Below are 15143 nucleotides of genomic sequence, written 5' to 3'. Positions count from 1 at the left end.
CAGCGCATCAGTCCGTCCCTCGTCTGTCTCTCCCCACTTACCATTCCGCGTCATGCGTGGCGTCCGCAGCGAAGACAAGAAGCGGAAGCCGTCGCGCGACTTCCCGGCGCACGCGCAGGTGCCCGTCGGCAAGGTGCACCCGAGCGCCAATGGGGTCTCCTCCAAGTGCGTGCAATTATGATAATTTTCCAGCTTTTGCAGCTAAAATGACCTCTTAACCGACGCTGATCTGCCGTCCGCAGGGTGCGCGTGGAGCTCAACACGGCGGCGCCGTCCGTGCCGCCGATGCGCGACCCGTTCCACATCCTCAACTTCGACGGGGACGACAGCAGCGGCCGCTCCATGTCGCGCACGGGCTCCGTCATGTCCGTGGACTCGGTGTCGTCCATGCTGTCGGTGGACGAGTCGTTCCAGTTCGCGGGCGGCGACGACATGGACGGAGAGGACGAGGAGGACGTGGCCAAGCTGCCCAAGGACCAGCGCCCCGCGCAACCCGCAGACGAGCGCGAGTACTTCGAACGCATGTGGGCCGAGAACTTCAAGAACTCGGAGGCGCAGGTCAACAGCACCACGGGCTACCTGCCGGTGGGCGCGGCCGGCCGCCTGAACCGCATCAAGGGCTTCTCCTTCGCGCGCGACTCGGTCTCGCACAAGCTCTACGCCGTCTTCCGGCTCGAGATCGAGTGCATCGTGAGCGAGAAGCAGTGGACGATCTACCGCCGCTTCCACGACTTCAAGCAGCTCGCGCACCAGCTCAAGAACGAGTCGGTGCGCGTGTCGGCCGTGCCCACGCGCACGCTCATGCGGTCGCTCGACCCCAACTTCCTGCGCAAGCGGCAGTTGGAGCTGGACAGGTGGCTGCGAGAAGTACTTATGCTCATCAGCCTCGAAAACTGCAAGGTGGACACCGAGCGCTACACGGAGTGCTGTGGGAACCGCGGCTTCCATGCGAGCGTCCGGCTCATCCGCAACTTCCTCACGCACAAAGCGAACGAGCCGCCGATTTTCGAGGAATCGTCGTCCTCGTCTTCTGGGTCCAACGTGTTGTCCAACTCGTCTAGCGGCTTTTCCTTTTCGAATTCGGGATCGGGCCGACCACCGTTGTTTAGCTCTGCGGAACAGAAGACCGACTCGGAATCGATGTCGTACGATATGGACGAGGGCAGCGGCAGCTCACGTGGAAGGAGAATTCGTGTTGGCTCAGCCGATCAGATCTCAACAAGCTCTCGTGGTGGCAGAGTGCGAGTGGACTCAGCAGACCAGGGTAGCTCGCGTGGTGGAAGAGCGCGTGTAGCTTCGGCCGATCACGGTGGATCGCACTCACGTGGGGAAAGATCCCGAGGAAGATCATTACCGAAGGAGGAGCCGATGGATGACGGTCGGGCTGCACCCTTTAATGCATCCACGGTGGCAGAACAACGACGAAGTGTGGTCCTACAGGATGTCGAAGATGACGATGAAGAATTCGATGGCGAGGGCTCTAGGCGGCGAAGTAACAAGGTGTCGCTCAAACAGTTCGATGTGTTGCGTATGATCGGCAAAGGATCGTTTGGCAAGGTGTTGCTGGTACGGAAGAAGCATTCATCACAGTTGTTCGCCGTCAAGATTCTCAGTAAGCCAGCGATCGTGAAAAAGCAACAAGTGGAGCACACGCGCACTGAGCGGCGCGTGTTGGCAGCGGTGTCGCATCCGTTTGTGGTGTGCCTGCATTACGCGTTCCAGACGAAGGACAAACTGTACTTTGTTCTTGACTACTGCCCCGGCGGAGACCTGTTTTTCCATCTCAGTCGATGCGGATGCTTCCCTGAGGCAATGGCAAAGTTCTATGCAGCTGAGATCGTCCTGGCGCTCATTCATTTGCACGAGCAGGGCATCGTATACCGCGATCTCAAGCCAGAAAATATTATGCTGGATGTGGATGGCCACGTGAAGCTTGCAGACTTCGGTTTGGCCAAGGAGGGCATCACCAGCGAACTCAATGGGACGTACACCATGTGCGGTACACCCGAGTACTTGCCTCCCGAGATTTTAAACCGTGCTGGTCATGGTACAGCTGTAGACTGGTGGAATTTGGGCATGGTGCTTTACGAAATGCTAACGGGACGGCCGCCGTGGTACACGCAGGACCGACAGGAACTGTTTAATCGCCTCCGTGGTGCACAACTTGAATTTCCCCAAGGTTTGACCCCGGAGGCTATGAACTTAATTGAAGGTCTGCTTACGCGTGACCCAGCCAAGCGTCTTGGTGCTATCGATGTGCGTGAGATCACGTATCATCCTTTCTTTGCGGAGATCGACTGGAACCTGCTGTACAATCGCCAAGTGCAGCCACTCTACCGCCCCTGCCAGTACACAGACCCCATTGACGCTGCCAATTTCGAGGAAGAGTTTACGAAGCTGCCACTCGCCCAGATCGATAGTGCCGGCCTTAGTGTCGCTACGAGTGAGTTGCGGGAGAAGAGTGGCGATGATGGAACTTCTGGTGCTGACGGAAGGGACCCATCGGAAAATGCTGCCGCTGCTGCTGAGGCAGCGGGGATGGGAGCAGGAATGCCCAACGGCATTGCAGGCAGTACCGGCACGAGCATGAGCAGCAGCGAGCGCAACAGCACGCTCCGCAACCTGTCGTACACGTTCGCTGGCTTCACGTACGATGGCACCAATCCGTCCCTCGCGCGGTCATCACGATCAAGTTACATGAACGGCGAACTCTGAGTTGCCTCCCCTACACTATAAACTCCAGCTGCTGTGGTGAGCGTTGCAATTCCCCTGCGAACCGGGCTCTACAAGATAAAACAAGAGCTGGGTTTTGGTCTCTGGCAATAAACTACCTCACAGCTAAGCGAAGTGCCACAGAGATCGCGAGAATGTAATTAATCGTGAACACGTTCTTATGTATATATGAGGGCGCTTCTGCCTAGTCGTTATGCTGCCGGTCTTTTAGTTCTTGGACGCGGCTGCGAACTTGGCGCAGTCGACCGTGTTTTTCAACAGCATGGCGATCGTCATGGGGCCGATGCCGCCAGGCACTGGCGTGATAGCGGACACGCGCTCGCTCGCAGCGGCGAAGTCCACATCGCCCAGAATCTTGTAGCCCTTCTTGCTCGTGGCGTCGTCCACATAGCTGATGCCGACGTCCACGACCACGGCTCCTTCCGCGAGCCAGTCGCCCTTGACCAGCTCGGGCTGGCCGGTGCCCACGAACACCACCTCGGCTTGGCGCACCTTGCCAGCCAGGTTTTTGGTCTTGGAGTGGCACGTGGTGACCGTGGCGTCGGCAGCCAGCAGCATGAGCGACAGCGGCAGGCCGACGAGCTGGCCGCGGCCAATGACGACTACGTCCTTGCCCGCCAGCTCGATGCCGTTGCGTGCCAAGATCTCCAGGCAGCCCGCAGGCGTGCAGGGCTGCAGCTGCAGCTCCGCGGCCTGCGCAGTCTGCTTGGGCTCCGCGAGGCGGGCGAAGTGGTGCGAGTGCAGGCCGTCCACGTCCTTGAGCGGGCTGATGCTCTCCAGCAGCTGCTCCTCGCGCGCCTTCAGGTGCTCGGGCAGCGGCAGCTGCAGCAGCACGCCGTGCACGCTGGCGTCGGCGTTGAGCGACTGGATCAGCGCCAGCAGCTCCTCGAACGTGACGGACTCGGACAGCTCGTGCACCTGCGGCGTGATGCCCACCCGTGTGCAGGCGTTCTTCTTGAGGCGCATGTACGTCTTGGAGTCCGGATTCGAGCCCACCAGCAGCAGCGCCAGCGTGGGCGTCACGCCCAGCGTCGGGATCAGCTCCTGCAGCTCCGCCTCGATCTCCTTGCTGCACGCCTTGCCGTCCAGGAGGCGCGCCATGCTTGTCGGTTGGGTGGTGCGCGTTTAACGTGAGGTACAATATTTCCCAATTATTTGTAATTTAATAAGTACAGACGGATGAATATTGTAATTGTCGTATTAAGTACGAATTGCTTGCTAAATTTAGAACTCATTAGAATTACAACTTCTAACTCCTGAGAAAATCCTCATACTGTAGTGATGCGTAGGTGAATTCAAACTGGCCGCGCTGGATGCAGTTACTGCTCGGATGCAGATATGCCGGCAGCGAGGATTGCTGTAAATTCCTTCACATTGTGGAGTGCCCCCATCCGATTGACAGGGATTCGGTCGATGATCCACGAATCTGACGAGCACAAAGCCTACCATCGATTTCAAAGGCAAAGTTTGCTGAGCATTGCCCAGTTGGCTGCTTGCTCAGTGGGTAAACAGCTGACCAGGGTTCACCATCGCGGGCCGCGTGATCGACAGATCACGCGAGAAATGATGCTTTGTCATGACTGTACCCATACGTTGAGGTTTACATGTAAGAATTGTCTTTCGAGTCATGGCATCGGGTAGACCTACTAGGCCTACGCGCTCCCAAACGACTGCTTCTCCAAGACCAGGTGTGCCCTCTCTTCTAGGTGTGACCTGCATGGGGCCGGTTGAAGTGGGCTGTCCTCTCGACGCTGTGGTGTTTGTGCGGAATTCGCGGCCACGTGCTTACATACGCGTACGAGCTTCGTAATACTGTGACGAAGCTCCGATCAGTTGGCGCAGGAGGAATTCGCACGCAGCATACTGTGGCAGCACGTATCACCAACGAGATGTTGAACGCCAAGTAAAAACAACTCTGATCAGACCTCCGTCAAGGCTTTCTGCCTGTGTACTGTGGAACGCGTACCTCGACGAGCAAAGGGCCTTTGCCAAAGGCTCGCCGAAGTCACGTACAGTACGCTCTGTAGAGCCCTGCGAAGAGAGTCATTTCGGTTGAGGTGACGCTGCGTTGAGCCGGCTGGGTTTCAGGCTCGCCGCGCTTTTCCCGACTGGGAACTGTTTCTGTGTATTGTACCATCGTGTAGGTTAAGTCGACTATAGCAATCGGATGACTCGAATCGCATCTTGAAGCGGATCCTCCGGACGAATGGCTTCCTGCCCCCTTCTCCAATTCAACTTCTAGTGCTGCACTAGCGTATGCTTACTTTTACTTGAGGATCGTTTTCATGAATGCACTTAGAAGGAAGTAACATGCATGCAATACTCCTTCCTCTCCGGCCAGCGCTGCCGTTATGCAAGACGACTGTCGGAAAACAGGTGGTCGAAAGATACCCGTTTGCCTGGGTGGTGTTGGCAACACTGTTGCGTATAAATCGCATCTTTCTAGAGCAATAACGTGGAAGTCCCGGCCTTCCGCTGAATCAGCTGCACAAGAAAACTCCCGACGGTGCCCCGCCGAGACTTGTGTCCGGCCTCTTCGTTTGCCAGCCTTGCATCGCCCCCGTTTCTTTGTCTGGCACCAAGTCTCTCTGCTCTTTTACATGGACCTGTAGGAGCTTCCTGCTCCGGTTGCAGCCGAGCGCGCTTGCGTTAAGTTCTCTAGTCGTGTGCATTACCTTCATTGCAGGTTTTGCAAGCTCGAGCCCACCTTCCAACCTCCGTTCGAACAGAAGAATCGCCTGACCATGCTGCAGCAGCTCACTCTCGCCGCGCTAATTTTCCAGGCTGCCGTCATCACGCAGACAGCGGGTCACGGCAACATCATTGTGCCGAAACCCACGGGCAACGCGGATCACCCGTATTACTTCGGCGGCCCCGCTGGAACCATTGACATGGCTGCGTTGGTCGGCAGCGCATCCTACGGTGACTACTACCAGGCCGCCGATGAATGGTTCACCAAGAACAACATCGCCAGTCTGAAGGAGTACATCACCAAGTACGGCACCGACATCTCCGAGTGTGGCAACACCGAAAAGAAGGGCCCCGCCCAGCCCGTGCCATCGGATGGCTACGCACAGCACGACACCTTGGGCAACTCGCACCCCGGTCCTTGCGAAATCTGGTGTGATGATAAGCGGGTATTCCACAATACCAATTGCGCAGGAACTTACGCTGGCCAAGTGCCCACGAAGCTCCCGATCGACGTGAGCACGTGCCAGTCCTCCTCGGAGTTCGTGTTCTACTGGCTGGCGCTGCACGCGCAGCCATGGCAAGTCTACATCAATTGCGTGGCTCTGGATGGCACGACTGCTGCTAGCTCGACGACCAACTCCACTTCGACCTCCACGACGACGACCAGTGCACCTGTATCCGCATCGACGGAGACCAGCGTGGACGGTGAGGCATCCGAGGAAGATAAGGCTACTGAGACCCCCGTCGCCACCCAAGCTCCTTCGGCTATGACTACCGCCCCGGAGACGGAGGCCCCAGCGGCCGCAACGTCAGCTCCAGCTACCTCGTCGTCGAAGTGCGTTCGACGCCGGTCGTAGGCAGCGTAGGCTCCGCTGTAGATGGAGTGTTGTCCGTCAACGTGAAATGTTCATGAGTACTTGTTTGATTGGTCTTGTGCACGATAGTGCTGCTCTTCTCATTGTTGAAGTGGCCTTCAACAATTACAGTAACAATGCAGTTCGTTTCGATCTAGCCTTGACATGAGCAAACGCATCGTACAGACCAGCGCAGGAGCTGCCTAGCGTGTTGCATAGTCGCCCAAAGGTTACGCCTTCCTTTCCTCGGTGTTGCCGCATTTGTTGTCTGACTTTTTGAGTGAGCCATTCATTCTCACCCTGGAAGTGGGTGGTCTCCGTAACTTAGGACGAATTTAGGACGACCTTGGTCATGTCAAGGTTGCAGTAACCCCGCCGCTGTCAGTGCTGATCGCCGGTCAACCGATCCAGGTTGTCAATGCTGCTGCATGTATTTGCTAATAGGGTGGTAGTAACATGCACGACTGATCTTGAGGTGAGCTGCCTGCCACGCACTTCACGAATGCCAGCTAAGCTCGTTTTTGACCGCTCCGCTTTCTACTCCTTCGACGGGCGTGGTAGCACCCGCCCCTTGGACCTGCGGTCTGCTCCTCCTATCGCAGTCGGGGATTCAAGCTAACCACCTCCAGTTCCTTCGCTGAATCCCCATTTCTTTGGTCCGCACAAGATCATTTCAGCGATCCAACGACCCAAGCTTGATGTCTACCATATTTATTATTACTATAATATAGTAAAATCTATTATCTAATGTTGAAGCAAGTTGTCCTGATATTATAATATTAAAATGTGATGTAGCTACATACGATAGCAGCCCAAGCTGGCTATGCCGTCGGTCACGGTAACCTCTTCGTGCCCGCGCAGATGGGCGCCTCCGATCTACCAAAGATACGGCGGCAAGCATCACGACTGCTGTGGCCTCGGCTGCAAGAAACGACAGGTGCCCCTGCAACTATAACTATCCTGCCACTACGATTGATGCACCGAGGCGTTTGAGGATACTGAAGCGTCTGAAGCTAACGAGGGTGACGACACGTCCGTTGCTGAGGAAGCGGATAGGACACAGGCAACAGAAGCTCCAACGTCACTTGTACTTCTACGACAAACACGGATTTTCTGTAAGACGACACTAGCGCATACATGTTGGAGCGTTCGAATGTGCTGTAAGATTGAATCGTGTTCACGAAAAGTGTGCATCGACTTTGAGCTTATTTGCAGCACCACTCGTTCACGAACAGATACCGTATGCGGAGTTCGTCGACAAGCTCAATCACGCGGCACCGCCCTGTAAATTGGTTGTGACTGTAACCACTCCGGTGTCGATCTCGCTAGCTTCGGCTGGTCCGAGTGTCTCCACCGTGGAGTCCACGCGCGTGTTTCAACATTGCTGATGTCACGAGATGGTACCGAGTAAGTGACGGATCAGATATTCTAATTCTGGTCCTCCCAACCAACATACGTACATGTACTCGGTGAGTACTACTCGCCACATATCTTGTCCTTTCTCGTGAAATAGTTTGTGGTGTACCACAAACTGGGGGTATGTGTATACTGTAGTACTGTTCTCGTTCGATCGATACGGATCTCAGACCAGCTTTCCGTTTGCAAGGCTTCCATGCTGTTGATCTAGGATTTGCACGATCGAGTCGGACACCATGCAACTTTAGCTAAAGTGCTAAAGTTTTAGCAGCAAAAAATGGTTGCTAGTTGAGTGGAAAGACCGATAGCACCGATAATTACCGTAAAAATTTACTTATCGATAAAAGCGTTCCTACAAACAACACGCTGCCAAAATTCAGTCAATGAACGATTGCTGCTTACATGGCTGGTAAAACTTGCAACTTGACGGGGATACCACACAATATATTGACAATATCATATTGCAGACTCTCGAGTCAAGTCTCGATCAGTGGATCCTGCCAGCTGTGCTCCGCCGCAGCAATGTTAGCTGTAGCAACCGGGGCGATCCCCGGATCAGTGGAGCTTGTCGAATCCACGCCTTCTCTGGCCTCGATAAGGATTTGCTGTATCCACACTATGTATTCTATGTGCAGGCTACATCTAGTCGAGCCATCACATGTGGAAGTTACAGTACCGCATGCATACCATTGATCATGGTTCAAGTTAAGATGTAAGATGAAACAAGACCAGGTTTTCTTGTAAACCATATGTGTCCGCAGAGATCCTTGCAAGAGACTGTTTTGCTGTTCGGCCTTGCCGCTCGATGGTCAAGCCTTCGTCTGGTGTCCAGAGGCTACCTCCCCACGTACTTGGTTGACAGGCTTTAGCTTCATTGAGCTTTTTGCCCGGATCAACACAAGTCCCAGCCCCGGTACAAACTACCATGCTGCAACAACTCGCTCTCGCCGCGGCGTTTCTTCAGGCCTCCATTATCTCTCAAGCAGCCGCCCACGGCAACATTTACGACCCCAAGCCTGAAGGCACTGGCGGCGACTACACGTACTACTTCGGTGGTCCTGCTGGCAGCATCGATATGCCCGAAATGGTGGGGAAAGCTTCCTATGGAGACTACTACCAGGCCGTGGACAACTGGTTCAGCAAAAACAACATCGACAGTGTGAAGGAATACGTCAAGACCTACGGCTCGGACATCGCCGAGTGCGGCAACACCAAGAAGAACGGCACCCCGCAGCCGGTGCCCTCGGACGGCTACGTGAAGCATGACACGCTGGGCAGCTCGCACCCGGGCCCCTGTGAGATCTGGTGTGACGAAACGCGGGTATTTCACAACAAAAACTGTGCTGGTTCATTCGCTGGTCAAGTGCCCACGAAACTCCCGATCGACGTGACCACGTGCAAGGCGTCATCCCAGCTTGTGTTTTACTGGTTAGCGCTGCACGTCCAGCCGTGGCAAGTGTACATCAACTGCGTGACTCTCGACGGCAAGGCTGCTGGAGGCTCGAGCTCTAAGAACTCGACTTCAACCAAGCTGACAAAGGCTCCGGTCGTTATCCAAGAGGAAACTAGCGTGGCTGGTGAAGCATCCGACGACGAAGACGCGACAGAGACCCCAATAGTTACTGTCGCCCCAGCTCCTGCAGCCACGACCGCGCCATCAACCTCGTCATCTAAGTGCCTCCGCCGCCGACCGTGATGCCATCGTCGACGTAGTTTGTCGATGCACCATCGACAAGCAACATTGTTGACAATCGTTGGTGCGGTTTTCATGTGTTTAATGTAATCGAGTTTTACGTGTTGTAGTTGTAGTTGTGTAGTACATGTAGTTCGTGGCGTACACAACGACAACTCAAATTTTGTTGAAAAACCAGGAATGAACCACGCTTTCGCTTCGCCTCAAGAAACTTAAATGAATATCTTTACAGTTGTTGGCAAGTTCTCCTCACCGAACTACGCCACTGCCTGCTTAGTTGGGGACGACGGCGCCCATGTTCTTCCAGGCCATCCCGGCGAAGTAGTCCTTGGACTTGATGGACTTAGTGATGAGGTTGCCCATGACGACGCCGCCCATGACGGGCAGCTGCGACACACCGCCGTTCGGGCCCAGCGGCAGCATCGTGCCCACCACCTCCACCTTGGGGAACGGCTTGCTCACGTTGGTCTGCGACTTACGCGCCACCAGCGCCAGCTCGGCGCCCAGGTGCTTGCCCTGCAGGCCGGCGTAGAACATGCGCTTGGGCGCCGGGCTGTTGCTCGCGTCGCCCAGCGCGTAGATGTTGGCGTACTGCGCGCTGTCCAGCTGCAGCTTGCTGTTGACCTTGATGAAGCCCTCGGGCGTGACCAGGCTCGCGTCCAGCTTCTGGATGAGCTCCGTCGTGGGGCTGAAGCCGCCGCACAGCAGCTGCACGTCCGACTCGATCTCCGTGCCCTTGTCCGTGCGCAGCGTGCGCTTCTCGAAGCTGTTGCCCGCCAGGCGCTCCGTCAGGCGCTCGCCCAGCACCACCTTGACACCCAGGCGCTTGAGGTACGTCGACAGCTTGGCGCGGAACTTGTCGCGCACGTCGTCGCTCGCCACCAGCTTGTCCTTGCCCTCGAGGATTGTCACGGTCGTGCTCGGGTACCGGGCCTTGATCTCGCCGGCCACCTCGACGCCCACGGCACCGCCGCCCACGACGAGCACGCTGCTGGCAGCCTTGACCTGCTCGCGCACCTCGGCCAGCTTGGCCTCCGTGGTCGCGCGCTTGAAATTGTTGGCCGGCTGCTTGATGGGCACCGTGTACGTGCTGCCCGTGGCCACGACCAGGTAGTCGTAGCTCAGGCTCTTGACGGGGCCAGCCAGCAGGTCTCCGTCCTCGCCGATGGGCGCGTACTCAACCTCGTTGGCGCCGGGCACGATGCGCGTCACGACGGCGCGCTGGATCTTAACGAAGGCCTTGGCCGACGGCGGGATGACGCTGTCGTACGGCACGAAGAGCTTCTTGGTGTAGGCGGCGTCCACGACGGCGCGCGGCGCGCCCACGGCGTGGTAGTAGTACTTGCTCTTCTCGAGCACGAGCACCTCGGTGTCGTCCTTGGCCGTGAGGTCGGCCGCCAGCGCCTGCGCCACGGCGATGCCCGCGGGGCCGCCACCGACGATGAGGATGCGAGGCATGGTGTCTGTGTGTGGGAGTGGAGAGACAGAAAGGGAGGGGAGGAAGCGCTGCGCTTGCGGTGCGCAGGGAACTTTGCAGAATGAGAGGCCTGCCTGGGCTTGGCGGCGCTTTGCTGCCTGTCAGCGGGGAATCGAGGTGTACGTACGTTCGCGATCGGTGCAAGATCGGGCAAGTCGCCGGGGTCGCGGCGTGTCGCATGGGATGGGTCGGCGTGGACCAATGGGCGGCCACGCCCGGACACGTCACTCTCGCGCGCTACGCAATCGTCGCTCCGTAAACAAGCGCGTGATGCCTTGCCACCTTCGACAAAGCATGATATCACTAAACCGGTTTACTTCACATCATGTATATCTAACAGCTAATAGAGGTAATATGGTATAAACGAAGTGTTGATAGTATGGTCTCAATCAGCAATGTACATCCGCATATACAGGATATATTTATACAGGGATGACAATGAAGGATTGTGGTCGGAACGCGTCAAGCACTGCCACAATCCGCGGTTCGGTCTCAGCTTGGCCACAGCAACGGCAACTTGGTGCGCTCCAAAGAAACAGTGTTCAGGCAGGCCGGAGCAACAGCAGCAGAAGTATCGAGGGTGGCAGCAGACCGGCGATGCTGGCATTGGTGCGTCGGTGGCGGTAGCACAGCGACTCCAACGGAGGTACGATTGACGGCGGTGCGGTGCCGCCTGCACCGCCCGCAGCTGGGAATTGCGAGGTGGTGCTGGTCGGCGGCGGTGCTGACGGCCGAAGCTGACGAAGTGCGGGCTTTATCTTTTACGGGGTCGGGCGGAGCCTGGTGTTTCGTCATCCCATGCGAACGCGCCATGGATTTCACAGGTTAGGTAGTCATCGCCTACGGGACGAAAGCGCACAAGCAGGGCCTGGTTTTGATTGTTGACTGGGGCGGAATGAGCGAGGCCAATACATGTACACGTTGTGTTGGATCAGACGGATGTTGAAGTAATGCTGCGGCTTCGCCTAGGCGAGTAGAACGGCGCTGGCAGCACCAATATGGTAGAAATCCGCTAGGTAGAAGCCGTCGTGCTCGCAGCAGCGGCTTGCGCCAGAATTCGTTAGAAAAATGTTAGAGAGGCAGGACAATTTTCGGCATTTCAATAAGGATAGGACTCCCGGAGTGGATGGATAACCGAAGGAGTCACTCCCAGAACTGCAACAGCGTCAGGTGATCAAGTGCAGCTGTCGCAACTGGTCAATCCGCTCGTCTATCGGAGGTCACATTACCTGGAAAGAATGCAGTGTTTTTACAGAGGCTGCGACGGATAACCCTTTGACTTCAACTAATGAAGATAAGCACCGAGCCTCCTTCAAATTGGTCTTCAGCAGAATGATTGTGCACGTAGTAGAAGCCTGCAACAGCGGAATGGATCCGCTCCCAGCTGGAGCATACACTCGAACACTTGTATCACGTCACTCCTGCGGTGCAGCGCCTTGCGCGATTCAGAGCTGCTCAACTTACGTGCGGGTTAAATTGAATTTCGCTTAAAAGCGGGCCACCGGCAATAGACAACAATGAGAGTTCAGTTGTTTAATACGAACAATACAACGTGTATTGACCCCGCTCACCCAGTCAACAATCAAAACCAGGCCCTGCTTGTGCGCTTTCGTCCCGTAGGCGATGACTACCTAACCTGTGAAATCCATGGCGCGTTCGCATGGGATGACGAAACACCAGGCTCCGCCCGACCCCGTAAAAGATAAAGCCCGCACTTCGTCAGCTTCGGCCGTCAGCACCGCCGCCGACCAGCACCACCTCGCAATTCCCAGCTGCGGGCGGTGCAGGCGGCACCGCACCGCCGTCAATCGTACCTCCGTTGGAGTCGCTGTGCTACCGCCACCGACGCACCAATGCCAGCATCGCCGGTCTGCTGCCACCCTCGATACTTCTGCTGCTGTTGCTCCGGCCTGCCTGAACACTGTTTCTTTGGAGCGCACCAAGTTGCCGTTGCTGTGGCCAAGCTGAGACCGAACCGCGGATTGTGGCAGTGCTTGACGCGTTCCGACCACAATCCTTCATTGTCATCCCTGTATAAATATATCCTGTATATGCGGATGTACACTGCTGTTTGAGACCATACTATCAACACTTCTTTTATACCATATTACCTCTATTAGCTGTTAGATATACATGATGTGAAGTAAACCGGTTTAGTGATATCATGCTTTGTCGAAGGTGGCAAGGCATCACGCGCTTGTTTACGGAGCGACGATTGCGTAGCGCGCGAGAGTGACGTGTCCGGGCGTGGCCGCCCATTGGTCCACGCCGACCCATCCCATGCGACACGCCGCGACCCCGGCGACTTGCCCGATCTTGCACCGATCGCGAACGTACGTACACCTCGATTCCCCGCTGACAGGCAGCAAAGCGCCGCCAAGCCCAGGCAGGCCTCTCATTCTGCAAAGTTCCCTGCGCACCGCAAGCGCAGCGCTTCCTCCCCTCCCTTTCTGTCTCTCCACTCCCACACACAGACACCATGCCTCGCATCCTCATCGTCGGTGGCGGCCCCGCGGGCATCGCCGTGGCGCAGGCGCTGGCGGCCGACCTCACGGCCAAGGACGACACCGAGGTGCTCGTGCTCGAGAAGAGCAAGTACTACTACCACGCCGTGGGCGCGCCGCGCGCCGTCGTGGACGCCGCCTACACCAAGAAGCTCTTCGTGCCGTACGACAGCGTCATCCCGCCGTCGGCCAAGGCCTTCGTTAAGATCCAGCGCGCCGTCGTGACGCGCATCGTGCCCGGCGCCAACGAGGTTGAGTACGCGCCCATCGGCGAGGACGGAGACCTGCTGGCTGGCCCCGTCAAGAGCCTGAGCTACGACTACCTGGTCGTGGCCACGGGCAGCACGTACACGGTGCCCATCAAGCAGCCGGCCAACAACTTCAAGCGCGCGACCACGGAGGCCAAGCTGGCCGAGGTGCGCGAGCAGGTCAAGGCTGCCAGCAGCGTGCTCGTCGTGGGCGGCGGTGCCGTGGGCGTCGAGGTGGCCGGCGAGATCAAGGCCCGGTACCCGAGCACGACCGTGACAATCCTCGAGGGCAAGGACAAGCTGGTGGCGAGCGACGACGTGCGCGACAAGTTCCGCGCCAAGCTGTCGACGTACCTCAAGCGCCTGGGTGTCAAGGTGGTGCTGGGCGAGCGCCTGACGGAGCGCCTGGCGGGCAACAGCTTCGAGAAGCGCACGCTGCGCACGGACAAGGGCACGGAGATCGAGTCGGACGTGCAGCTGCTGTGCGGCGGCTTCAGCCCCACGACGGAGCTCATCCAGAAGCTGGACGCGAGCCTGGTCACGCCCGAGGGCTTCATCAAGGTCAACAGCAAGCTGCAGCTGGACAGCGCGCAGTACGCCAACATCTACGCGCTGGGCGACGCGAGCAACAGCCCGGCGCCCAAGCGCATGTTCTACGCCGGCCTGCAGGGCAAGCACCTGGGCGCCGAGCTGGCGCTGGTGGCGCGCAAGTCGCAGACCAACGTGAGCAAGCCGTTCCCCAAGGTGGAGGTGGTGGGCACGATGCTGCCGCTGGGCCCGAACGGCGGTGTGTCGCAGCTGCCCGTCATGGGCGGCGTCGTCATGGGCAACCTCATCACCAAGTCCATCAAGTCCAAGGACTACTTCGCCGGCATGGCCTGGAAGAACATGGGCGCCGTCGTCCCCAACTAAGCAGACAGTGGCGTAGTTCGGTGAGGAGAACTTGCCAACAACTGTAAAGATATTCATTTAAGTTTCTTGAGGCGAAGCGAAAGCGTGGTTCATTCCTGGTTTTTCAACAAATTTGAGTTGTCGTTGTGTACGCCGCGAACTACATGTACAACTACAACTACAACTACAACGCGTAAAACTCGATTTACATTAAACACATGAAAACCGCACCAACGATTGTCAACTACGTCGACGATGGCATCACGGTCGGCGGCGGAGGCACTTAGATGACGAGGTTGATGGCGCGGTCGTGGCTGCAGGAGCTGGGACGACAGTAACTATTGGGGTCTCTGTCGCATCTTCGCCGTCGGATGCTTCACCAGCCACGCTAGTTTCCTCTTGGATAACGACCGGAGCCTTTGTCATTTTGGTTGAAGTCGAGTTCTTAGAGCTTGAGCCTCCAGCAGCCTTGCCGTCGAGAGTCACGCAGTTGATGTACACTTGCCACGCCTGGACGTGCAGCGCTAACCAGTAAAACACAAGCTGGGATGACGCCTTGCACGTGGTCACGTCGATCGGGAGTTTCGTGGGCACTTGACCAGCGAATGAACCAGCACAGTTTTTGTTGTGAAATAC

General features: G+C 57.0%; 6 protein-coding genes across 7 annotated transcripts; 4 read left to right on the top strand and 2 right to left on the bottom strand.

The window, feature by feature from the left end:
• Positions 1 to 52: 52 nt before the first annotated feature.
• Positions 53 to 2873, top strand: IUM83_01496 (AGC protein kinase; the record flags this gene model as incomplete). 2 transcript variants are annotated; one of them, XM_067925354.1, is made up of 3 exons in its annotated part: positions 1369 to 1999; positions 2234 to 2692; positions 2839 to 2873. In XM_067925354.1, the coding sequence occupies 3 exons, from the start codon at positions 1369 to 1371 to the stop codon at positions 2871 to 2873; spliced, it is 1125 nt and encodes a 374-aa protein (XP_067797474.1). The 2 variants fall into 2 exon arrangements, with proteins under 2 accessions (XP_067797475.1, XP_067797474.1); XM_067925355.1 differs by lacking the exon at positions 2839 to 2873 and adding an exon at positions 53 to 165 and having other exon boundaries at positions 243 to 2715.
• Positions 2874 to 2940: 67 nt separating this feature from the next.
• IUM83_01495 (Bifunctional folD protein) lies at positions 2941 to 3834 on the bottom strand (the record flags this gene model as incomplete). The annotated part of the gene is made up of 1 exon (XM_067925353.1): positions 2941 to 3834. The coding sequence occupies one exon, from the start codon at positions 3832 to 3834 to the stop codon at positions 2941 to 2943; it is 894 nt and encodes a 297-aa protein (XP_067797478.1).
• A 1643-nt stretch (positions 3835 to 5477) lies between these two features.
• On the top strand, positions 5478 to 6281 carry IUM83_01494 (Beta-glucan synthesis-associated protein SKN1; the record flags this gene model as incomplete). Its single annotated transcript, XM_067925352.1, has 2 exons — positions 5478 to 5854; positions 6050 to 6281. The coding sequence occupies 2 exons, from the start codon at positions 5478 to 5480 to the stop codon at positions 6279 to 6281; spliced, it is 609 nt and encodes a 202-aa protein (XP_067797477.1).
• A 2338-nt stretch (positions 6282 to 8619) lies between these two features.
• Positions 8620 to 9511, top strand: IUM83_01493 (Beta-glucan synthesis-associated protein SKN1; the record flags this gene model as incomplete). The annotated part of the gene is made up of 2 exons (XM_067925351.1): positions 8620 to 8989; positions 9498 to 9511. The coding sequence occupies 2 exons, from the start codon at positions 8620 to 8622 to the stop codon at positions 9509 to 9511; spliced, it is 384 nt and encodes a 127-aa protein (XP_067797480.1).
• Positions 9512 to 9660: 149 nt separating this feature from the next.
• On the bottom strand, positions 9661 to 10845 carry IUM83_01492 (Apoptosis-inducing factor B; the record flags this gene model as incomplete). The annotated part of the gene is made up of 1 exon (XM_067925350.1): positions 9661 to 10845. One exon carries the CDS (start codon positions 10843 to 10845, stop codon positions 9661 to 9663), a length of 1185 nt encoding a protein of 394 aa, XP_067797479.1.
• Positions 10846 to 13343: 2498 nt separating this feature from the next.
• IUM83_01491 (Apoptosis-inducing factor B) lies at positions 13344 to 14528 on the top strand (the record flags this gene model as incomplete). Its single annotated transcript, XM_067925349.1, has 1 exon — positions 13344 to 14528. The coding sequence occupies one exon, from the start codon at positions 13344 to 13346 to the stop codon at positions 14526 to 14528; it is 1185 nt and encodes a 394-aa protein (XP_067797482.1).
• Between the last annotated feature and the right edge of the window lie 615 nt (positions 14529 to 15143).

The sequence above is a fragment of the Phytophthora cinnamomi genome (assembly GCF_018691715.1).
Source record: "Phytophthora cinnamomi strain GKB4 chromosome Unknown Contig14, whole genome shotgun sequence".
NCBI lineage: Eukaryota > Oomycota > Peronosporomycetes > Peronosporales > Peronosporaceae > Phytophthora > Phytophthora cinnamomi.
This window is presented reverse-complemented; position numbering and strand designations above follow the sequence as displayed.